General features: G+C 39.2%; 1 protein-coding gene across 1 annotated transcript; it reads left to right on the forward strand.

The window, feature by feature from the left end:
* Positions 1–2150: 2150 nt before the first annotated feature.
* On the forward strand, positions 2151–19007 carry sas (stranded at second transmembrane protein). The gene is made up of 21 exons (XM_086972954.1): positions 2151–2238; positions 3639–3738; positions 4297–4426; positions 7852–7970; positions 8251–8423; positions 9057–9307; positions 9968–10094; positions 10478–10655; positions 11039–11328; positions 12443–12661; positions 12824–12978; positions 13245–13502; positions 13738–13947; positions 14153–14342; positions 14671–15011; positions 15383–15593; positions 15727–16052; positions 16387–16587; positions 16860–17004; positions 17414–17622; positions 18572–19007. Exons 1-21 carry the CDS (start codon positions 2151–2153, stop codon positions 18599–18601), a joined length of 3951 nt encoding a protein of 1316 aa, XP_086829080.1. The 3' UTR covers positions 18602–19007.
* The last annotated feature ends 6850 nt before the right edge of the window (positions 19008–25857 follow it).

A 25857-nucleotide genomic window follows, 5' to 3' on the forward strand; every position in this document is an offset into this window, starting at 1 on the left:
TCTGCGACTGGTCTTAATAATCCTTAACAAGTGCGTTGTCGAGTTTGGTATCCAAGTAATAGCAAACCTCAGGACAGACGGAAAACTTGTGCGTAGTGATTCGTTTCCTGTGAAACGGAACAGTCCTGAAAAACCGTACGTCGGCCAAACATCAACGACAACGAATCTTTCGCCAATCAAATAGGGAAAAGAGTTTGAAAAGCAACGATTGCAACAGTCTTAATCCGCAACAACTATTAATTGAAATGGAAGTTGGCCTATGTAGTTTGAAGACTGCGCCGATCGCCACGGAGGGGCTCCGATTCTCTGGGAAAAACTCCGCGTTTTGACAAAATAATACCGTATTCTTAAAGCTGAACCTAGACCTGCACAGAACAAATTTTAACCGCCTAATTACTCATTTATTGATCGATATTCCGACGTTTATCAAAGATTCGCAAAAGACGTTCAGTCACCTAGAAATACGTATGGTAGGAAGTACACAGGACATTTATACAGAACAAAAGTTCATAGGAGTTTTTTTCTCAACTTGAACTCAGACTGACGTCAGCTGCAAGCAGAAGTAATCGTTATATTACGTTAAAAACGTAAAAAGTACGTTTTCCATAACCTAATTAGAAAGATTAGCACGAACCGCAAATCTAGCAAGACTGTGTGAAATAAGCTTTTCCTTTTAATCCCGATTATATCATCCAACGGCTGTCATTAACTAACCCAGAGAATCGTCCGGAGAATGTTTGTTTGTTGTCGTAAACTGCTGACTAGCAAGCGTTATTTGACAAAACATAGAAGCCAAGTACATCGACAGATACAGGCATAGTTTTCTTTATAACTTTATATTTTTAAGCAGATGCTCGTATTGCGAATATGATCGGTTAAGCCAATAAGGGGCTAATTTTAAATCTAGTAACCATTATCGAAGTTATAATAAATAAAATTAAACTGAAAAGCCCTCGCCGATATCAATTGTACCCATTCGCGGCCTATTTTTTTTTAGATTGAACGAGATACTGCTTTTTGAATACATTTCTCATTTGCTGAAGAGCATAACTTAAATCAGGGAGATCCATAAACAAAAACCATCACGGTTGCTAAAAAATTTCACGGTCTAGGAGCAAGAAGAAACGGAACGCGAACTTTCAAAGAATAGATTACATGACATGCTTTTTTATCAGCAATCATTTTGAAAATCTTTATTTTCCGTAAATCGCGCTTTCTAAGCTGAAAGATCACATGTTCTTGTAGTTCCATACGATCTTGCATTTTTATTACACATTGTTTTTAAAGTGTGAATTTTATTGTGATTCATTTCTCTTTAATGGCGTGTATTTATTTAGATGATAAAAATAGAGAAAAGCTTTTTCCTAGATGTAGCCATTGAAATCAGCGACCTGTGATGTAGATTTCTTTCCACGAAGACCTTCTGCTCTTCCTATTTCTAATTGTTGACCTGCGTCCTTGTTTCTTTCGCGGAGACCATTATGTGACAGCGGAGTTTCGCACTTTACTTGAGCCTGAATAATAATGACCAGACATCAGCCCGGTCATTATTATTTCTTTCTTTTGTCCTGCTGGGCCGTCCCGTTAAAGCGCTAGCAGTTGCTTCATTTGAATACTATGGCTCCACACGGAACGAGCCCAAAAATGCTATCGTTAACGCGACGACATCCCGTAACAACGCCATAGTTGACGCTGGTATCGAGGAGTTTAATTGTAACATATACGTAAAAATGTCTGTTAAACACGACAACTTTGTTGCGTTTGGCAAATAGGTCTCTTACTTCTAGAGAAATAGATACGAATACGAAGCAATAGCGAGCGTGTGAAAAGCACACGTGCACACCGTGTAACTGCAAGCTAATCATGCCTCCCCATGTACGTACAGGCAGGCAGGCAGGCAGGCAGGCAGGCGCGAACATAAAACGCAGAATAACAAAGACGACATACTTAAAGTCAACCGTTCATCAGGATTACGCTCAGATGTTTGCTATACAAAACTGCTTGTCCTGTCATTCGGGAAGTTTCGAAACGCTGCATGATATTTATGGAAGTTGCCAAGACATCATCGAGTGCCTCTAAAAGTGGCAACATTACGAATAATTCAATTAAATTAAGGCGAAAAATAAAGTGTTTTAACGGAAAGATTCAAGATGAGCCATCCCTTACGAAACGGGTTTGACGCTCTATCGGAGTCAGTAACCAGTTCGAAAAATGAAGATACAATCGAACTGATCCAAGGTATCTACAGTCGGATTGGCACCGCGCATTCTGTGCTGGAAACGACAAAAAAAGCTGTTGAAGCTGCAAAGATCATCGAGTGAACGATGAACAGGCACGAGACCTGATTACTCATGCGGAAAAATATTAAACGGTACACTTAAAGCTTTGCAGTCCGCAGGCGAAATAGTGGAAATTTTCGTTGACGAAAAGGACGTAACACCTTTCCAAGTACATCTGCAAAGCATATAAAATACAGAAGTGAACCTGTTTCTGTCAATGATGAAATTATAGTGTACTCATTTTTCAAGAGCATGCAAAAAAATCCGTGTCGATGTATGACCTTTTTTCATTAGTAGCTTATGATACGGTGTGGAAAGCTATGCGGACCGCTAGAGGTGTGTGAAAGAAAGCAGACAATGTTTCAATTCACTTTGCTGCATAATTACTTGCGTAAAGCTAATTAAATTCGTTGCTAAACAATATATAAACAAGATGAATTTTATACTGCTAAAGAGATAACCAGTTCTCTCCATTGTCCTTTTTTTTTTCTACATAACGTTTCATCATGCTATAGCTTAGCGTACACTATATACGTTCCGTTGATAATCTGTCCGTATAAAAAATGACGAATTTCCTTTTTTGTCGAACCATCGACAGAAGGTTCAGTGAAAATGTTGATATCTCTGAACGGATATATGGCCGAAGCTGATTTTCAACAGCTTACCGTCAAGCGTCAAGGGAACTAATGCGCTTCGAAGTTAGCCGGTACATTTGAGCGAGAATCCAACTATCGGCCATTAAATCGTCTATAATTAAAGCCAAAAATAGCGTTCAAACTAGATTTCGTGTTTATTACAAATTGACATACCGTTGATAAAATTAGAAGGAGGCAAACGGGATGCTTTTTATACCATAGAATGTATTCTTATAAAATGAATTAGTAGGGAAGTTTTTTCATTTTAGCTCCACCGATAGATGAATCCCTTAATACTCGTCTAAGAGTTACGATTTGGACGCTTTAGTGTAGTTGACTTGTACGATTACGTACGGCACGCTCTCGATGCTGCGCAATGAAATGTAATTACTAACTCTTACTTTTAACTTAACTCAAATTTCCTAAATTAGAATGAAAACAAATTGAACCGAAACATCGTATCTGACTTTAGTTTAAAAGATTTTCCCAGTAAGCGATTAACAAACAGTTTGGAAGAAAAATTTTCCGTGCTACTCCTGATTTTTTGGTCTGAACGCGAAACACTGTTTCCTTTTCATCCCGATTAAAAATAGTTTTCATTGTACTTGCTAATTCTGTGTATTTAAGTAGTACGTTCAACTTTGTGCGGGTCCACTACGAAGCTATCCATATGGGGTATTTGTCTAAGAACAGTCATATTCAGTGGTTTTTGTGGTTATTCCAGGAAAACTTCAAATTATCATATCTAACGTGACATCTCATTCAGCTGAGCTGCGGTGGAAATTACGAAAAAAGGTGGAACGGCCAGCTGGAATTTTCTACAGGTCTGTATAATTTCCCGATCGAAAATTAACACAATTCGCCACATGTGGCAAAATAAATAGTACTTGCGGCCACTGCTCCTTTGATTCTACAGGTAAAATAAGGTTTTACATACAATTCGTAACGATGCCACATTGATTTAGCTGCTAATATATAGGCGATTTATCAACTAACCGATATAGTTAACTGCCGCTTCATAACTGGCTTCAGTATCACGTTCTTAACTGTTTTCAATAGAAAAACGATCGTTCCCGCCATGACGTTTTTTCGCCTAAAACCACCAGCACCTAAAACTGAATGTTCTCAAATAAGGCTTAATGCTAAATAGAGTTTTAAGTTTAATAAGTTTTATACAGTAGGGTAACTATGATTCAAAAATAACTTTTGAAAATCATTCAGTTCGTGCGCTTGCTTTGGAACGAAAAAAATTGGCAAGTTATAATCGTAACTTCTGATCTGACCTAGCTTTTCCAAGTTAAGTCTAATGTGAGAGCCCTAATCCCTTGTTTCTGGTACTAATGGTTTTTCTTGTTTATTTACTCGATTTGTGTTCATCACAGCGCAAAATACGATGGTGCCAATACGGCCTGGAGCGGGGCACTCGTTAATAAGGACGGAGACTCGGTCACTCTTAGGAGCCTCCGGCCCAAACATGAGTACGTCGTTAAAGTAATGCAGGATAACACTTGGGTGAGTTGCCAGGACGCGCCACCGAGCGTTTACAAGATCTTAAAATACGTATCAAGTACAAATAACCCTATACTGAGCACTAACTAATATTCGGACGACGAAACAATTACCCCGCTGAGCCAAAATAAAGAAAGAGACGGACTTTTTCGAAATGACAAAATACGTCTCGAGTCTTACGTTCAGTTCTATTGTCATTGTTTAACGTAACTTCAAACGGTTGGCCAGTAGCACCAAATCGTATCAGTGCCTAGTTTAAACCACCTAGACCACCTCGCCTGTCTCAAAGGGTAATAGGCGAATACGTTACGGCCTCACCGTTATAAAAAGTCTTTAGGAAAACCAACGAGCAGTCGAAAGGCAACATCTTGATTAAGCTCACTACCATTTTTCCAGTTCTGTCTAATCGACGTTGTTCTAAAGCTACTAGTCGCGTTATACGTACAGTGACTCGTTGATTATAATTTTTTTTTAAATTTATTTATCGAACAAACTCTCTCAGCGTACTACATGTTCGCGTTATGAACGTACAAAGGACTAGACTGTCGCTCAGTCACTGAGCCTTCGGTTAGAACTCAAGCAACATGTCGACTATGGCCAAATATTCCCGGAACGGCTCGGATTTTGTTTACGCGACTATACAATGCAGCCAAAGATACAAATGCTAATTTAAGATAAGAGAATTACTTTTGGGCTGATTAATAAACACTAAACTACATTTAAACATATTTTCCTTTTCATTCTTTATATACACATAGGTTCTTCACATGTACCCTTCCGCCTTCCGTAAAACTTACACAAATCAACACTCCAACCAATACGTACGGATATGTTGAGCATATACATACTTCGCCATTAACAATAGCTCTTTGCACTATATATGTACTTCAGATGTCGTATGCTTCTACCGAAAAAAAAAAAAAAAAAAAAAAAAAATATAGTAAATAGTTACTCTTTCCTTCGATCTAATCTATGCTACTCAATCATATCCGGATTTCAATCGAAGAAATGCTGGGTGTCATGGCATTACACAGTACGAAGTGGCTTCAAATTACTTCATGCAAATTGATGGGCTTTCCTGATGCTCCGCTGCAAATACTTGTTTGTAGGAATTAAAGCTGCAGACATAACAAAATATTAGCACCGAAGACGGTAGGCAAGCCAAGTAGTGTCGTTAAACCAGAGGCGGGCGGCCAAAAAGAACTTGGTTTTAAAAAAGGAATTCGTGGCCAGCGCATACGTAGAGGGCAAGCAGCTCAAGACTGTAAAAAAAATTCTCCGTAAAACGGTTTAAGTTGATGCAAGCTAAAGTGGAAAAATGGTCTGATTATGCACAAGGGAAAAATCGTATATTACGATCACGATAGGTTCTTTACGGGAGAACTATTAATACTTAACGATCAAAACCGTAAGTTTACGCTGAATTTGGCAAATTTCGTCTTTATTCTCGTGCGCAGCGTGTATAAAAATGTACTTAAGCCCTTTTTCACAACAGGTTTAAATAGACTTGCCCTCGCTATCGTTTAGTATTTAGATGGTAAATTTTCCGAAGATTATTATTCTTCCATTAGCACGAGGATTGATTAGTAGATTCAAGAACTACAAGTCGGGAAAAATAGGCTCGAGTCCTTTTGCACAAAAGGCTCTATATGTTAGTTTTTTTTGACGGAGCATCGACATAATTTAAGAAGTATGAATAACTTGGGGTAGACAGTGAAGTGGATTAGGCTATTAGGAACGCGTCACCATTCTAGAAGCATCAGGACGCTAGTTATTTATGTGTACTCGTGTGCCGGTAAATGTATAGCCTTCACGAGAACTTCTATCCATGCCGTGAACTTTGATCTCCTACTAGTTTATTGTAATGTAACCTGTTTTAGGTTAGACCGATTTATTCTCATCAAGAGTAGCATCACGTACCAGATGCACATACATAAATACCCCGTGCCGCCCTTCATATATTAACCAGTAATACTGTTTTACTTGTTTAGTTCAGGCAGCTCGTTCTATACAAGTGACAATCTACCTCTTTTCTGGTTAGCGAGAGAAAGTTTACGACCGAATCCTATACATTTACGCGTCCACATGCTTCCAGGAAACCTTTTCGTCCTTAGTCATAACCTTTTAGTCCGTCGGCGTAATTTCTTTATCCGCATTAGCGACAGAAACATTAAACCTCTATCCGATGTCGGCTTATGGCCAACGCTGAGGTAAAATGCTAATTCGAAGTGATGCCCTGTAAACATATAACGAGGTCTATGAATCGGATCAAACGTTGAAGTTTACGATTTATTTATCTGTTGCCTTCACAATATCTTCCTCTAATCAAGTGTTTCGACCCAACCTGCGCACAGCAAATGCGTACAACGATCTTTATTTAAATATAGATAATTCTGTATTATCGCTGTACCGTAATCTTATTTACAAGCAAGATGGACTCGGAAAAATTCTGCCCTGAAATAACGTTGCGTTTAGAATTTTCCTGTTACGTAACTATGTAATATAATCATTCAAGTTCTAATTAACTAGATGAGAAATTATAAAATATAACTAATAAAGTAAGTTTAATAATAATACTATTTTCACTAATGCCATGATGACAAGTGCTTAGTTTAGACAAAAAGGGGTCGCAGATATATCTGCCAAGCGTATTTCTTATTCTAATTTGTAGTAATTTCTCCTTGTTCCTATGAGTCTTTGGCATCGGACGAGAAGTTACTTCACCAAACTAAATCATTCTTTGTTCATACTGGTACGTAACTGGTCTCACACATTCAGAACGACCAGTTTTCTATTTTTAGACAATTCATACATAGTAATTATGTTAAATATCTGTGCGCAGTGAAAACCATAACCTCAGCCAGAAATCGATCATAAAAATGTATTATAATAGAAAGCTTGCGAAGTACCCTATAGCGTCTAATGCTAGTGAGAGGTGGGGTGTGATGGCAGATACTTGCGGTCCCCATTGTTTACATTGTCCCGAACAAATGTAGCGTCTTTTATCAATGCAATAATATAACAGTTATAATACAATAGATAGAACATAATCACGGAATGAGATGTATGAATATATCTATGAATATATGAACACAAACCGCCCCGAAACGTTTTTTCTTGTCAAAAAAATAAAAATAGCTTCTTTATAAACTTTAACGTTAGTTGGCGAAAGAATGTTCCTTGGCAGTTGGTAATTTTTAAAATGCTTAAATGTCTAGGTTACTTAGTTTTTTTTTTTCTTTGTGTTTTATGAGGAACTTCTGGATGATTCTAGTCGTTCAACGAAAAAATAAATAACATGTTTTTTTTTTCTATAATAATTAATAGAAGGATTATTTGGCAGATTACTTTAAATAATTTCAAGACAGGTAGTAATATATCGTTTATGACAAAAGATCACATGACTAATTTAAATGAACAATTCGCAGGAAATGACTGTAGTACAAACCCCGGAAGATACGAGTTTACAATTGCCCCAACTAAAAACGGTGTCGCGATCAGCAAACACAATTACTCTTGCCTGGGACGACTTCGACAGTACCAATAAGTAAAAAAAAAATGCTTCTCTATTGTGGATAATAAAATATTCATAAAAATGTATGACTTGCAGGTAAAATTAGACAAACAGAAGACACCTAATGTTTTCGATGCCTTCGCTGATACAGAGAAATTACCTATTTTCTACATTGTAAAATAAGAGCTGTTAGGTTGATGTAATTAAACATCAGGTAAAATAAATGTTTAAGTTAAATAAAGTTGTGTAAAAAAAAAGTTAAAGTTAAATTTCATATGCTGTAATGCTAGCGTGATTTTCGGACTCTTTTAAGATATACAATCGAGTATCGGCCAAGCGACGCTAAGTCGTTTGATGCTTGGACAAAGGTGAAAGCTTCAGGCAGCTTCAGTGCGATTAAGGACCTTGTGCCTGGTAGTGGATACCTGTTTCAGGTTCGAAATCAGGAGAACTTCGTTTCCGACAGTCTTCTTGTTTTTACCGAAGGTATAGAGTGTTTTGCTTCCACCAACCTATCTATTGAACAGTTTCAGTAACCAGGATGCGAAATATGTAGGGTATGTAAATACTCAAACAGAGACATAATATGCGTTTTGTGCCGATAATTGTACGTCACCGAAATCAGAATCAAATATTTGTACACTTTTGTAGTGTGATTTAACGCAGACGCCATTATTGCATCATTGGAATCAGTGAATGGACGTATTGACAGGCCATAGGGACAGGACATTTCATGCATTGTCATCTTGAAGGGTACTAGTTTTGAGGCTTGGTATAAACTTGGCGACCATGTTCATTCAACAAAACCTTGGCTTTAGTCGAATCCCCCTGTTCGATTGGATCATAAAACAAACAGCCATAGCTAGCTATTAGAAATGATTCAACCATGATAGTTAAGAGTATGGGGAATTTTAACAAAAAAAGCGTATCGTCGTTCAGAATTTCGGTACAAGTCATATCAAACAAACATATTCAACAATGCTGTTTGTTTTACATAGATCATCGATCGGCACGTATCATTAGCGAAAAGAAAGCGCACTTCTCCGATTTTAATATCTTTTAGCATAAATTACCTTTTTCCTCTCGGTTTTCTGTACGTTTTCTCTGTTTGCCTTCTAGATGGATGCTCTCGGCAAGGTAAAAGCTATAGGGTGGGTGCTACCTTCTTTGAAGGCTGTTCATTGCGTTGTGTGTGCCGTGGAAGCGACAATGCTGACTGTGAACCCCGGTGCCCAGTTTCCTCTTTCGCCAACTCTATCATTGCCTCACCCTCGCATTGTCATCAAGTGCCCTCTGCAAACGATAGTTGCTGCGTTAGTGTACACTGCGAGCATGGCAAACCTGGAAATTGCCCTTCGGTCGAATACAACGTACGTACGCTCGAACGCCAGGATGCCAGACAGCGCAACGTTTAGTACCGTCATTCAACGTTTTTGTTTCAACGAATAACTTAAACGGCAATTATGAGAAAATGACTGACTGTCGTACCTAAGCAACCACCCTATGTTACGCCGATACCGCCCCGAAGTAGTTATTCTTAGCTAAAACTTTGGTTTTCTTTTGTTTGCAATTGATCCGGGTAATGCCCAGATAAAGAAATCTCAACAATAACACAATAGAGCGATGCACAACACAACAGATAGATAACAAAATAATGATATAGATGTATATAAACTTGACGAAGCACTCAGTAATATATTAATCCATAAACGACACAAAAAAGAAGACGGTTAAGTGTTTTGTCTGGTTTTTCTAAACTGAGGCCTATTATTACTAGCTATTACTGAAGTAGCCATATGTGCACCGACGTGTTTATAACGGTTAGCTTGTCGATGGAGTACTCATACGATTATATAATCAGCTTTATGAACTTCTCAGCCGAAATGGGAGCTTGTCACTTTAACAATATATTCTGAAATAATAAAAGAATGCATATAGAGCTCTATGATTATAATATGTTAAATGATAGTAATAATTTGCTCAAAATAGAATATCCGAGTTACGATGTCGTGCACACTCGTTGTATGAAGGTGACTGTCGAGGAATGTCTGCATGAGTGCCACACTGATTTAGACTGCCTGGGAGAAGAAAAATGTTGTCACAGGGACAAATGTGGGGTATCGGTTTGCATCAGCCCAATTCCGGAACCTAAAACAGGTTTGTGAACCATATCATCGGACAATTATCGACACGAAAAACCTTTATTTATTTATTTTCAAGATCTACGTGAGACCCCGATGCGTATTAGAAGCCTCATAATCTAGGTTCTTATTGAACAAATTTTTCCACCATGATCTTCGCACATATAACTTGGAAATCAATTGTAGCCGAAACAGTCAATACGGTTCTATTCGAATTTTTATTTACCATATATCTATTTACATCTAAAGCCATGGAATTATTAGATTTTTCACTTTGGCTCCTCTAGAACCTAATCATATATAGTTTTTGCGTTTTCTGTTGTAATCTAAATGTTTATATGTTAGGTCATTTGCAAAGAAGCAATTTAGGACAACTAAGTATTTACTTCTGCCTTCTAGATGACTGCACCGTGTTGTCCTGCGGCCCGAACACGTTCTGTCTTCTTGCACATGGAAAAGCCTCTTGTGAATGTTTAAAAGGTTACTCTGGAAATCCTCGAAATACGCGTGTGGGATGCGATAAGTTCACCCCAAATATCGCCCCTACAGATCCCGGTGTATGCTCGTATAAGGATAAGTAAGTATGACCTAACCATTTTGTCCAACTGTCCCGCGTTCAGTGGCCTAAACATTAAACGTCTGCCAGGGTCATCAACTGCGTAATACGTACATGGAGTCTGCTTGATCATTAACTCTACTAAATACGACGAAAACATACAAACGAAGAAGTTGGCAACGTATGTACGTTAACGGCTACGCAAATGGCAAGCTTACAATTAGAGAGAAACGAGCTCGGGGAAAAGATAAAGTGATGGTTGAAATGGCATCTAATGGTAAATATTCTCACTTCCGAATGAAGACTGCTTCTTCTGCTAACTGCGGGACATGAATTCAAATATATCAGCCAAATGTTATGTATACTAGACTACTTACGTTTCACCATGAACATTCCCCAATTAGGCGATATCCAGTTGGCGAGGAATTTGAGGATGAGTGCTTATTCCGATGCCACTGTAGTGATCGCTTCGAAGTCGAATGTCGTCAGAGGTGTCCTACCCTGCCGACATGGACCCCTGTTAACTGTCATCTGATCAAGGATCCCAAAGATGCCTGTTGTAACATCCTCGCCTGCGAGCACCCTCGACTACTTAAAAACAATGCTAACAACAAGACGGATAATTTTGGCTTGTCACATGCTGTCTCCACCTTGAGGGCCCATCCAGCTTCGGCGCAAGGCTGCGAATACAATGGTAGGAAATGGGCAAAAGATAGGAAAAATAACTTTAGGCTGAAAACCAACCTTTCTTGTTCAGACGAAGTACATGATTCAAGCACAGAGCGTACGGTATTGAAAGGAAGACAACTTACCTGTCTGAATCATAAGAAGTTTATTCTATTAAGAGAGAGTTTAGGTTCGACGATTCGGCACGTAATCTGCATGCATATGGACGAGATATCCAACTTATAACAAGCTCGTAGAGCAATTGTGATACATGAAATGTATCATACGACGTCGGTCGGCGATCACTTTGCCTGCGTGAGATGAGTTTCGTCCTTGTTAGGCTTGACTGACTACTCTGGGGCTTCTTATTGGCATAAATATCTGCACGTTAAGATGCTGAAATTTCTCCTACAACTCCAAATTTGTCGTTTTCCACGAACTCAGCCTAACAGTATTAACCTGTGTGGGCAGTGTCGCTTTTTTTTACAGGCTTGCATAGGTTTGGTACCTTCTTAAGGTCCTTGTCCCTATTTTTTTGCGCAAGCCAATGTCTATTGTTGCAGATAGAAATTTTGCTGCCGATTCCACTAAGTTTGTATTTTTCATAACGATGGGAAAAACAATTTGAACGTAGCAGTTCCAATCCTAGCCATAGCAGTTTCCAAAAAAACGACTCGCTGTATCGGTGTCGGCTTAGAGTTCCAATGAAGGCCATTACGGATGCCGCTCAAATATAAAATATCCATAGGAAGTTCGGGTATTTGAAATAAATGAGCAGGTGATTATCTTTCTTAGATTACGCTTCGTACAACTGCTTTAAATTTAGGTATTTTTATGACTTTTTCTTATGACAACTTTCTGCCAGCTTAATAGATGGTGCACTAATCTCATTTTGCTTCTTTAGTGATAAAAACATTCGCCCCGTATCTCTGACTTCGTTGCATTCAGTTCTCACTGAATAGCTACAGCTATCATTGACGCTTTTAGATCCATTCTTGAACGGCTTCTTGTGAAGCTTTCACCTAAGCCGTTGGTTACAAAAATTGGAGGTTGCAGGTCTGAAGTCACGTTAAGTTCCCCAAACATTAAAGCAAAATATGCCTAACGTGCCTCAACTTATAATTGCATCTACACACGGCCAGGACATCGGTACGAACCAAATGAAGATTTCGATAATGGCTGTGAGTCTCGATGTTCGTGTATCGGTGGAGGTCATGTTGCCTGCGAGCCACGTTGTCACCAGGAAATTGGAGATTCCGATGATTCAAATTGCGTGATCATCTCACATCCTGTTGATTCCTGCTGCAAAATTCTCAGCTGCCCTGACACACCTGGCGAAGCGCCATTAAAATCTGCACAAGGTGAACAAGAGGCATTACTTGGTCCTGTATCCCCATCATAAGCATCCCGTATACATATGAGCTGACACGACTTACATAATATGATGTCGATATACAATCTTCTCTTTAGCCATATCTAAAAATTAAACAGCCATTATATTTGTTCACAAACGTCCTTCAAAGATATCCAACTAATCGTTGAACAAGTGAAGATCTTCAACGAAACTCAACTAGCCGTGGGATTCATCGCGAGAGCAGGCCAACAGCCACCGTCTGCCCAAGTCTGGTTTAAAAAGCAGTCTGACAACGAGGACCGTTGGGTAAAGAGGAAATACAAGGTAACCTGAACAGCATAAGATCTTCTAAGCAGATTGGATTGTGGATGCAGATGAAGTTGCATTGATGAATGTCTAAAGAGGGTTTTACTGTGAGGCAATTGAAGTGCAATGAAATCTCACAGCCAAGTGGATGGAATATGTTTCTATGCCACTAGATTTCGCTGTTGACATGTAATGATACTATAAGAATTATCTAAGACCACTCTTTTTAGGTAAGGGATTTTCAAAAAAAAAAAAAAAAAGTAATATACACGTTATTATTGCAGCTAACTGCATCCGATGGATACTTACTTGACGTTCCTGGACTTGAAGCAAACACGGCCTATTTATTTAAGGTAGTAGTGTCGAAGGCCAAAAGCAATACGGTCAGAGCACGAACCTCTTTACAGCACACTCATCGACTTGCTAGTGGATGCCTACATAATAACCAGACATACGAAGTCGGTCAGCACTTCGACATTGGATGTGAGGAAAGATGCGTTTGTGAGAGGGCTGGGATGGTAGAATGCCAGAAGAGATGTAAGGTCAGTGAAACCACTATTAAGTAATTATATTGATCTGAACAACACATTGTGACTTGTGAGAAGCGATTACTGAACGATGTATCAGAAAACGAAAAAGTTTTTTTTTTTTTGTTTTTTACCAGAATTAAGTAGGCGTATTCCAGTCAGCTTTGTTGGTTTCGTTCTAGGGTACGATGTCTTAAACATGTTAAAAGGCTAGCTAATTGTTTGTCCTTTTCATATCCGTGAACGGTAGGTCTACGTGGACATTGTCGGCTATCAGCATTGCAGATTTGAAGATTCGCCTGATGATCGTTGTTGCAAAGTGCCGGTTTGCGACTCCGTCAATCATCCGAATGACGATTACGACGACAGTTCGGTTGGCAAAGCATCGTCACACGGCAAAACCTTTGGTTTTCCGGAGTTCAACGTCACGTGCTCAGATCATACCGGATTACCGCATAAGGTGCGCAGAATTCCCTTTTTAATTTTCATAGCTGAACCAACAAAGTCTGAATTCCTGTTGTTTGTAAAAACAAAAAAATGTGACATATTAAAATGGTTTCGAAGTGCTCTTTAGGCAGCAGCCTTTATGTATATGAATGGACATCTATAACATGTGAGATCTCTGTGACCAAATGTGAGATGTGCTGCGATTGTCCTCGATACAGGTTGGCGAGACCTTCTTCCATGATTGTCACGAGAAATGCATTTGCCAGGTTAACGGAAAGGCTCTCTGTCGTCCCTTGGAATGCCATCGTGACGTGGAGTGCTCGGCCGTCGACTCGATTGACTCAAGTGATTTTGTGCCGAAACCACCAAACTGTTGTCCTCCGACAAAATGCAAAAGTGGAATATCGGGTAGGTCTCTTAAAACGACTAAACGAATTTGTGGTATATGTTACATATACCACAAACGCTCGTGAAAGTATTTAGTGTCCGTGGCGCTTATAGTATCAAAATATGCCCTTAGAATAGGGCAAAAACAGATTGTTGATCTTTTACCTTAAGTCTGCGATGAACTTGCTCAATACCTGTAGAGCCGTTGTAATAGAGTTATTTCACATAGCGATCGCTATAAACGAGATGTATGCATGTCAGGTTACATTGAATAATAGGGACGGGATGTTTGCAAATCATTCGCAGTAAAAACAAGCTAACAAACGATTCTGCTTTTGTTTTGTCGTAGACGAATTCTGTATCTACAATGGCGAAAAATTTCGAAACTTTCAGCAGATTCCTCAGCGCCTTGTCGAACGCTGTGACCAACGTTGTGTGTGCGTCAATGGGGCTGTCACCTGCGAGCACAGATGTCAACCCGCTAATAGTATTCCACCGCCGACCTTGCCTTGCCCCCTGTCGCTCGCTTACCGCGGCTACTTACCAGGAGATACATGTTGTACCCACTGGATGTGTCCAATTGCCGACACTGAACTTCGGGACGTGTCAGTTGTGGCTCTGAATTCGACAACGGTTCGAGTGCGTTTCATGCTACCTACAATGCTCGTCGGTCAGACAGGTCATTCTGAGGTATGAATGGGTGTAAATTCCTGCTTAGAACCCAGTGTATTCACCATGAAGACCTATTTTTAGTTTGCTTAGTTTTGCTGTTAAATTATAAGCGGTAATGTACATGAGATAGCAGTCAATAGCACCATATACGCTTTAACTCTCATTCAAAACAACTGAGATTGATTTCGTATACTACTGATATAACGACACAATTTAGTCCGAAACGCCTTTACGAAAGCAAACAAACGTCGTTTTAAATAGCACAGTGGCTTCTATGAATAGAGATGGTTTGTTTACGAGGTACGCCCAACATCTTTTCATAGACTACTAACTTTTTTCTTGCCTTTCTCTTAAATGTTTCACATATATATGTGTATATATATATATAGGTGCACTACTCTACAGAGCGAGAAAAGGACCGCAACGAGTGGGAGGTACAACGCTTTGTTCCCCCTGGAGAGATATTCGAACGAGCTGATGTCGAGAACTTCGTGAGCGGTCTCAAGCCAAAAACAGGCTACGTGTTCCAGATCATCGTCGACATTAACTCAATGCGCGAACATCCACGAAGTGCAATAGTTGCGATCGAAACTCCAGACGGTAGCTGTTTTTTGTCCCTACAATATCCATCGGCTCATCTAATTTTGATTCCCCTAAATTATTACACGATTTATATTTTTCGTGCGATAATCCTATTGTTTGTTTTTAAAAATTATACTTTGTGAAACTTTAGTGGCCCCATCGCTGGTGCGGCTTGACATGAGACTCGAGTTAGCAACAAAGGATTCCACCATTCGTGTAGAGTGGCGACCGTTAACAATGGCAGAAAAAGAACTCGTCGACGGCGTAAAGGTCAAGTACAGGCGAGCTGACAGCCCCGCGGGCTTATGGCAGACGAGCCAATTACTTCACCGAGACATTACATCCTACCAACTGGAGAGAGTTCAGCCAAATAAGAAGTATACTATCGATCTAGAATTTGTATCGAAAACAAACGCTCGGATAGTTTCTGAAAAATCAGCCAAGATTCTTACCCCAAATGACGATTTCTCCTTTAAGGTTTGTAATTCTAATTCTGATCTAAGGTACTTCGTTAAACAGCACTTAGAGTAAAATGAATATTATTACAATTTGGAGCTGAAATAGAGGGCCAAAGTAATATTAAATCACTGGTCTATACCTATGTACGTTGTTATCTTTATGCTAAATTGATACCTTGAAAAAACACACAGAAGCCAATGTATCAATATATTGTGAAAGACCCAGGTCTTTGTTTTAAGGCTAATAGTTACAGCTCTCTAGCTGTAGGCTAGTATTGGCAACGATACGTCGCCCACACAATAATCAAATGCTTATATGTGTTTTCCATAATTTGTCCTTCCATGTATTATAGATCACGCTCTCACCTGAACAGGTTAACCCTGAATCGGCAAGTATCCTACTCCAAGGTGTGCCTTCACCGGTCTCCAAATTCGTTCAGATCGTACATATTTTACGCGAGTCAAATCTTCAGCGAGCACCCGTGGAAATTTACCAGAAACTCAGGGAAGCAAAGATCAGTCTCGACGGCCTTCAACCATCTACTACGTACAAGGTTCATTTTAGTCGGTCACGACCATGGAAAATAGTAGAGACCCCTATCTAAATAAAGCTGTCGTTATCTTTATTGTCGTACTAAGATGTTCATGTCGTGTACCTGTAAGCTGCATCCTCGCGTTGACGCAACGCCTAAGTTAAATTTTGAAATCATTTAGATGATTATTTCACAGGATTGTTAAGTTGTGGTTTTTATGTACTAGATAAGTGGAATAATAATTGTTGCTGCGGAAGTATGAACCGCTAGGTAAGTTGACGCGTCCGTTTCAGGTGCGCCTGGAAGCGTTCCTTAACAACGGTGACAGGGCATTATCGAATACGCTTGAACTACGCACGCCGGACGGAGCACGCAAAGGTCACCACGAAAGCGCTAAACGCACTCTCCAAATAGCTCTACTTGTTATTATTGTCCTGGGTCAGTCTGATGCATTTATATGTCAGAAGTTATTTCGATAATTTAATTGGGATCCCCTCCTAGATCAGATAATTATTGTCCATTGCGGCTACTTTAGAACATCGATTACTCTATCGTTTGTATTGATACACATATATGATATATACACACACATATACGTACGTATAAGAGGCGTAAGATTAATTTAAATTTTCATATAGAGAAATGCCGTCTCATCGCACTTTGGTAGCGACCATTGCCAAGTTGTCTTGAGGCTTTATCTTTTATTCTAGCTCGTCTTAGAGTGCTGTGATGCAAAAAATAAACGTTGGCAATATGATTTCTATTAGCAATCGTAACTGTGGATAAAAACCTATAGGTTTAGCAAATACTCACTGGGCCTACCTTTGCATTACCTTCCGCTTTTTAGGCCTTCTGGTACTCGTAGGCTTTGCGTTTGCTTGGAGTCACCTTGCGTCCCGCAGACCAAAGGGCGCCCCTGATCTCACCGCGTATGATAATCCCACCTACAAGGTTGAAATGACTACAATCAATAACAACGGTCCTCGTCTCACAGCTAACGGTCAAGGTGCTCGTAAAGGACATCTTGCCTCTGGCACTGGAACTCATTCACACTTGGTAAGGATCCATTTGATATCGAATCGTACGCTTTATTGAATACATTTAGCGTAAAGTAGAAGCCAATTGCTTCGTTCCTTATCAGCTTATTAAAGGGGATAATCTCAAATGTTCCATCTAACGTAGGACCGGCCTCTCGATACTGCTGCACTATGTTTCAAGCACCATCTATCAATAAAACAAATTAAGTTCTAATAATAAAGTATTGTCAAGAAGATATTAATAAGGTTCGTTTTAAAGATGAACCGATATGAAAATCAGTCGACAGCCAAATGGAGTAGGTTCTTGTTCCGTTTCACTAGTTAAATACTACATAGATAAACAGTGTGTTAGTGCCACAGACAGATCTAAACAGATGTTTGTGCGGTCGAACAGCATATAAAAATAGCCTTGGCGCTTCCTTGCTTGTCAACCTTGACTTCCTCTTACATCGCTTCTATGTCTCTCTTCTGAATTGATTGAAGACTGCCTGATATTTCCTGATTTTTCACGACGCATTAGTTCTATTATATGATACGTATAGGAATCTTTCTAATTTACCGCCCGTTATGTGTACTTGTTTAAGAAAGTTAGGTTTCAACTCTGTGTGTTCAGAGCCCGTCATTGTATAGCCATGACTTGCATCGGCCCTCATAAGAATAGTCGTTTTTCTATTCATTTTATAAATAACAGTGGCCAATTTTTCTGTCATTCTTCTATGCACTTGTTTCACCGCCTAGTTGTGCAATCTACGGCGTGACAGTAAGCTGTTGCGATACAGGAAGCTAGGTTTGCGTTTTTCCTTTTTACTGAATGCACTAAGGTACTCCAAGTATTATTAATTTTATTTTTTGTTCAAATTCCTAGACCTATTTTGCTAAGTAATAATTTCGAAAACTGTTGCGCATTTTCTGCTGAACCAGACGTTTCTTACGACATGCTGAGTAAATATACAGACCTTCTTTTTCAGGATTCGTCGGCACGATTCAACGTGATTTAACTCCGACAGGGTCTAAATTATGTACCCTACAGATAATTTCAATCGAATAGTATAGCCAGTAACTTATGCAAGTTGTATTCTATACCCGACGTACTGCCAAGTTAAGGAAAAACAAGTACAGCAGTAACTGACGGATACTCCTCTAAATCGACCTTGTCGATTGAATTTCGTGTGATAAAGTTGTAAATGTTCGGTCTGTGCAGATGTTCTCCGAAATATTAAGTTCAACTTATCTTTAGAAAACTTAACTAGAGAACTGAGCACTGCCAGTCAGATTCTAGTAAAACTCATTAGAACTGTAGATAGATCCTGTGAATAGACTGTAAATAGCATGTGAACCACCGTCGGATCTGAATAAGTTGAGCCACACGTATATAAACTAATTAAAGAGACACCCATTGAACAACTGTGTCATCATTAATCCACTCATACACGTGCATTGATTGAGCGGATCGAAGATGGTTCCCGTCAATGTAACTGGGCCTTCCAAAGTAGACTTGTTGAAATGGTTATGTCCTTGTTCTAATAATAAGAGCCTAGCAAGAGCTCCATTACTAAATGCATTATTGCACCTCTTCATTAGATGATAACAATCGACACATCGGACTTAAATATATATATATATATATACAGTACGAGTTACCACTAGGTACCATAAAATACCTCGATAGGTCGAATTCGACTCGCTTGAGCGGCTATTTTGTGCGGAACCATAATGCAACAACCCACTAGAGACTGGTTTAATTATATCGAGTCTTCCAGGTGGAATCTATATCCTTAGATGACCATTTCGTCAAAGAAAAAGATGCCTAGCGGTCGTTGTGACGATGGAACGTTAGGGAAAGCCTTGAAATGCCCGCATAACGGCAGACGCAGCAATTGAAGGACGACTGTCTATGCATAAAGTGGCCTAGCATAGACTGAAGACTATGACATTAGCCTGTTACAAGTAAAATACAACGATTTAAAATCGAATAGCAGATTAAATTTGGCTGGTAAATACTCAAGTTTTTAGAAACGTATGCTTACTCTAGGAACAATGAGTTCAGAAGGGAAAACATTTTTTTAGTCTCGAAAAATCAATGATCTGTGGCCAAATTCTTGTTCTTTGAGGACCACAGTGCTACGAAAATCCATTGAATCCATAGTGGTGAAAAAATCAAGCAATGAGGCTTTAAGCGACAACACAGTACGCGAATCGTGCAAACGCATCAAGAACGATGATCAGGGGTTTTGAAGACCAGCTAAAAAGTGATCAGATACCAAGGCCCGATCGATAAAAGTGTATTGCTGCAAGCAGCCCTTCATGTAGACACAACTTGAGTCTAAAAGCTCTGTCGGCCAAAACTAGCATTTCACAAGTACCATATTACAAAATCGTAACCTAAACACTGAAAACACGCAATTTGAGTAAAATATCGCTCCCCCATGAATTGAGTCCGGGCTTGTTAAGTCTGTGTAACGTATATTCCACGTGCAGTCCGAGAACTCCGATATAAAAGGAACCCGTCTGGAGCACACGGTCGCTAAAGACGGGGCATACTTCAGCTCCTCGTCGTGCGGAGAGGGACTAGGTAGAATAATAGCGCCGTCCTGGAAAAAATTGGGTGTAATGGTAGTGTCGAGTAGCACTTTTCAGACCTCAAGTGGTACTACGTGCAATGGACGTTGAAAGCATCTGCTACTATGGGATGCTCGCCCAAAATTAATGGTACTAGCTATCTCAAGCCCCTTAGAAACTGATGAACCGTTAACATGGTAATCGAAAGTACGCAATCTGGAAAACGTCACCTCATCGCTACGCCTCGATTACTTCCTGGATTTAACAGAGAAATATTCAACGTTGACTTCAACCCGCCGACTTTTCCGATTTAAGTCCGTGTGATTAAAGGACTATGTCCTAAAGAAGGCAGCTCGTGAGCAAGCATATTTCACTGTTGATTTACCTTAGGAATTCATAGAATAAATATTAATTATCATCATCATCAATCAATCAATAAGGTAGTACGTAAATAGCTGCTCAAAAGGTGTCAGAGGACTGGGTTATATATGTAAAAAATATTCGATCTCTAACACGTATTAAAAATCACCATTCTAGCCTAAATAGCTAAAAAGTTCGCCCAGTTCGTTTGTAACAGCCTAATATAAAGCAGTAGTATTCAACATCTTCAATGAAATACATCAGTACAAACATAGATAGTCCTATCAGTAGCCGCTAAATCCGGCACTTATGCGTTTGATGCTGACTGATTCTGGCATAAATTCGCCTACAGCTCTGTAATTAAATTTGACACAAGAACATATTCATTCAGACTTCGGACACCAGACTATTTCGAATTATCTTTGATATTCGCTAGCATCAGACGATCCGGTCAACTCGCCGGATCGCTTTTTGTTTTTGTGAACGTTGCATTAACGGAGACATATGCAAAGAAGATATTATCATTTTTAGGTAATTTCCAGCTTGAACAGGTTTCTCTTACACATTATACGCGAGTATTATTAACAGTTTGTTTTTTTTATTGAAACAAGTTATTTACCTTTGAAAATGACTTTTATGATCTGATTGATGAAGCAGAACTTTTTTTCGCCATTAGAAGAGGCAGGTTTTCACAGTTGGAAGTTGATATTTAGACAAAAATAAACTTACGTAAAGCAGAGATGGATTTTCGAGCTATCGCTTCGAAGCTAAAGCTACTACTACTACACCGTATGAGAACCAATGAACAAAGCGAGTATTAAAACGCAAACACTAAGACCTTCAACGGAAAATCATAATCATACAACTGCGCTAGCTTAGTTCTCTTAAATTAATAACGTAAGGAAATTAGTTAAAATTTCCGTACGTTATTAATACGTTAATGAATGACCAGTAAGATGTTTTTATGTCCTGATACACTGGAGCATTTGAACGACAGTTGTGACAGAGGGAATACGTTTTTTTTCTAGCTGCAAGGGCCTTCGTTAAGGTTTATCGTCGAATTCCGAAGCGGAAGGCCACAACCGAACGAAATTTTTCACCAGAGTATTCGTAATCGCGATCATATCTGTTGTAGCTGCTCAAGCCGTATCACCATAGTCGACAGAAAGAAGGTTACGAAAAAATCGAATTATTGAAGAAAGGCCAGAGTTCACTGGCTTAAGGCTGGCCATGCGACATAAATATGAATATTTTACGCCCGCATTCAGAAATCCCCTATTCAAAAACTACATAATACTACTCTGGTAATATTAACAAACGTAATACTGAGTCTCAAAATATGTATATACATAATTTTATTTACACAGGTTACACAGGTAGGCCGTGTCGTTGGTGAAACTTAAAGTAACAACCCTAATCTCCTTCAATATGTGTAATATATAAGAGTTAGCTGTTGTGATGGAGACACTGTTCGTAAGAATTCTGTTCTGTTAATTGAAACTTACAAGATCAGTTTAACTTGTAGCAGTGAAGTTAGTTGACGAGCGTGCTGTATAGCGAATACGTACTGCATATGGGTGCGTAGTACTTACAATAGAAATAGTTATTATTTCACTCGCTCGCTATATCCACGTCCGTATAAGAAAGAATTATATCCGCCGTAATTCTGAGCATCGAAGGCAATTGAGGCGTCGACGGCGGCATGGAACACAATCAAGATAACAAACTTAATAAACGAAAACATATTCTTTTTAAACAAGTAGGCTTGCAGTTAAAACCTGAACAGAAAATAAAAAGTTCACAGTTGTAAGTGGGCTAAAACCCTTTCAATATGAAACGAATACATAGAGATTACACAAACACAATTAAATAAATGGCTTAGGGAGGTATGTACAGTCACTAAATAATACCGCTTTTCTTGCGATTTTTGATTCATCGACACATTTCTCTTACGTATCGTAGAATAAAGCAGATTCATCGGTGAATTCATATAGTGCAAAAGGAGCCTAACATTGGCCTTGGCCTTTCGAAATTGTGAATTGTTGTATTCGATTGATCTAAGGCCCTTTTAAGAGTTTTGTACGCGAAGTTGCTGAGATGTGTCTCGCTTCTTGTAATTACCGCTCGGGCAACTGTAATCTTTTAAATAAAAGTGTGTTGGTATCTCTCTCCTACTTGTGAGATCCCTGCCCTTATTTTAATAAGAAGTTTGTGGCATTAAATGAACGCGCCTTGAAAAAGACTCAAAAGTCTGTATTAAAAATTGTCATGGGAGGCAAGTGGTGATAAAAATGTGAACGGTCAACATCTGAGCACTGAATATATAAGCCTTGGCAGAACTAAATTCAACTGGCCCCTCCGTGAGGCAAAGGTCTGTCGTTGATAGTGTCTCATACCCTGGATGTTTAGCATGAGCAAGTTTCATTCTCTCTGATAAGGCACGCCTCATTTTCATGAAACTTGAATACAATAATGCGTGATAAATGATGTGTAGCATAAGCTAAGACCACTGTGTCTTATTTCACCACGTGCGTTGGCTTATCAGCATTGACACCAATCAATGGACAGCTCCCAGTACCTTTTTAATCTATGATGCTGCGGTAGAGCTAATAAATTCGCGAAGTCTTTTCAGTTGCGTTGCCCTTACTGTGACCTAGGTCAAAGCAATAATAGCAGCAATGTTGAAACAGGCGCATCCTTTAAACTATTAAAGCCACCGTGATCCAGGAGCTATAGGTATTGTATCATTATCTGTACATACCGTTCAAAGCAATTGGCTTGCGAAAAATTGTAGGCCATGTAGTAAGAGCTCAGTATATGGACGCTTGTCATACATACAGTTCTCTCTGCTGCATGATGATATACGTGCTTTTACTTATGGTCTACTTAAAGGCAGTTCCATTTCTACATACCAGGCGGAGCAGTTTTCTGTTAGCTGCGAACTCTGAAACCAACGCGACATTCACAACAATGACGAACGCTTTACTACCCGCTGACAAAGGGCGTTTACGAGAAGCCAGGGCCAACACGCATCACGCGTTCGCATTGCCTCCCCTGTATATCCTAATGTCTACTAGCGCTATTTCAATTATTGGCCGTACAATGGTGACAGATGTTAATCATCTGCGTACAGCTTAGGCGAAATGTGCCTTTTTCTTCCATTCGACATTTTTACTTGTTAAAGTTCAGAACCCACCGTCGGCGACGACGACGAAATCAAGTAGAAACTTCCGCAAATCGCCGTATCTGCCCCGAGAGAGCAGACGTATAAACATCTCGTAGGGCTATCGCAACGGCAATTCGGCAATGCAGAGTAAGTGAGACACTCTGCGCAAGCAGTTTTCATACATGGAAGAGACATCTTTCACTTTATTTTTTAGTATTTAAATTATATGTTGCACCAAATCACAAACAATCTTTCGGTCAGAAATGGTAAATAAAGGTAGTGAAGTATAATAGTTCGAAATTGCACCTTATTTGACCAGCTGATGAGCTCACAGCAAGTTTTCAGAGGTTCTGAGGAATCTAAGCCAGAAGTCGCCAAAGAAAAAAGTGCTTGATCACTGTTTTATACCATTCGGGCCTGCTTCCAATGAATGAAACCAGAAACTCCCTACAGAAACTTGTACCGAATAGAAAAGGGGATTCGATCTTAATTGCTCTGTAACAATTCAAGATTTCAGGGTAGAACGTTTGCGATGCTATTAAACTACTGAAGAACCTATTAGAACAAGTTATTCCTTCAAAACTCTGTCCACCTAAAGCTTGACGTCATCATATAGCTCTCTCGAAGCTTCTGGTGGCTAACTCACTGAGTGGTTTTGCATAACAGGGTGCTGGGTCAAGCACAAAAGCTATTTTTGATATACGACTTGAAAAATACATATCTATTAATGAGTCATAGCAGGAAATACGTTTCTATATTGTATATCAGCCGTCTTCTTCAATCACAACTACGAACTTCAGAAGTTGATTGGGAAGCAATCGTTCCATTCTAGCTGTCTGATCGCTATGCCGATTTCTGAAAAAATCGTCGATAGGCAAATATTTTTTTATCTGCACTTATCCATAGCTGATATGAGCTATGCATATTGGCTGAGGGAGTTACTGGCTTAACAGGTCTTGTAGTAATCATCCGCACGATCAAGTCTGGCAGCCTCAAACTATGAAGTTGAACTCATAACAAGTAAGTTTGACGACAGATATCAATATTGTTTTCCGTAGACAGAAGCGATTAGCAGCATGGGAAAGCGTGGGAAATGTTATTTTATCGTGAGGAAACTTATCGTAATTAAAGCTGCCTGTTTATTGCTTCCACAGCTATTACTATTGCTTCTTTATTTAATCACATTTTCGGAGATATTTTTCCATATTTCACACATAACGAAGTTAGTGCTTGAGTTAGCAATCCCTACATTTTTCAGTTAGCGATTTGACAGTCCAAGCCACTGCGTTGACAAAAACCATTATACATATATTGTCTAGTTATAAAGACTATCTACCACAGGGGTCAATTGTCGAGTATTCAATTAGTTTCACAATTGGTCAAGAGACCTATTGTTCCGAGAAACACGATGATGATGAGAAGCATCAATGAACGGCGGCTGGGCTCAGTTCAGAAAGCGAAAAATTACAGACAAAATGTTACCTTAAAATAAATCATTCATAGCCTCGTCCAGTTTTCCATCCAGTAAAAAGTGATAGATCATAAACCGTCACTACAGAAACAATATAATCGCGTGATAAAGTTATAATCGACAACTTGTCCGCTGTAATTCATGTAAAGCGTTTCTACGGAAAAAAAAAAAGGTTCATCTAACCGATTGAAAACTGAAATACAATGGATACGGTATAACGTTTGAAATATTTTGAGTTTTACATTCGGTGCCGCCATTAAGTACTTCATCATAACGTTAAATAATTACATAATTGGACCAAACATATATACACGTATTGGTTATTTGCTATTGGTTCATTAATTAAAATAGAATTTAAAAATTCAATATATCCTTCCGTCGTGATGCCGTAGCTTCTGTAGTCGTGCATGTATCGTCAAATCCAATACTACATATTTTTAGTCTTGCCACTTTTGTCTTGCCCACTTGGTAACAACACACATACACTATCAGCATTTAAAATACAAAGTCAAGCTATTAGCTAATAAAATATCGTGTACGGACCCTTTGCCTGTACTAATGTCTCTCGCTTCACGATATATCACCGTGTACGCAGGCGCTTCAATCGCTTCAAAGCTGTGTCCAACGGAGCTAACGAGACGCTTATCATATCTACCTTCAAAACCCGGAAAAAAAGCGGTACCAGCAACATCAGAAAA

Source organism: Varroa jacobsoni, unplaced genomic scaffold (genome assembly GCF_002532875.2).
Source record: "Varroa jacobsoni isolate VJ856 unplaced genomic scaffold, vjacob_1.0 contig00753, whole genome shotgun sequence".
NCBI lineage: Eukaryota > Metazoa > Arthropoda > Arachnida > Mesostigmata > Varroidae > Varroa > Varroa jacobsoni.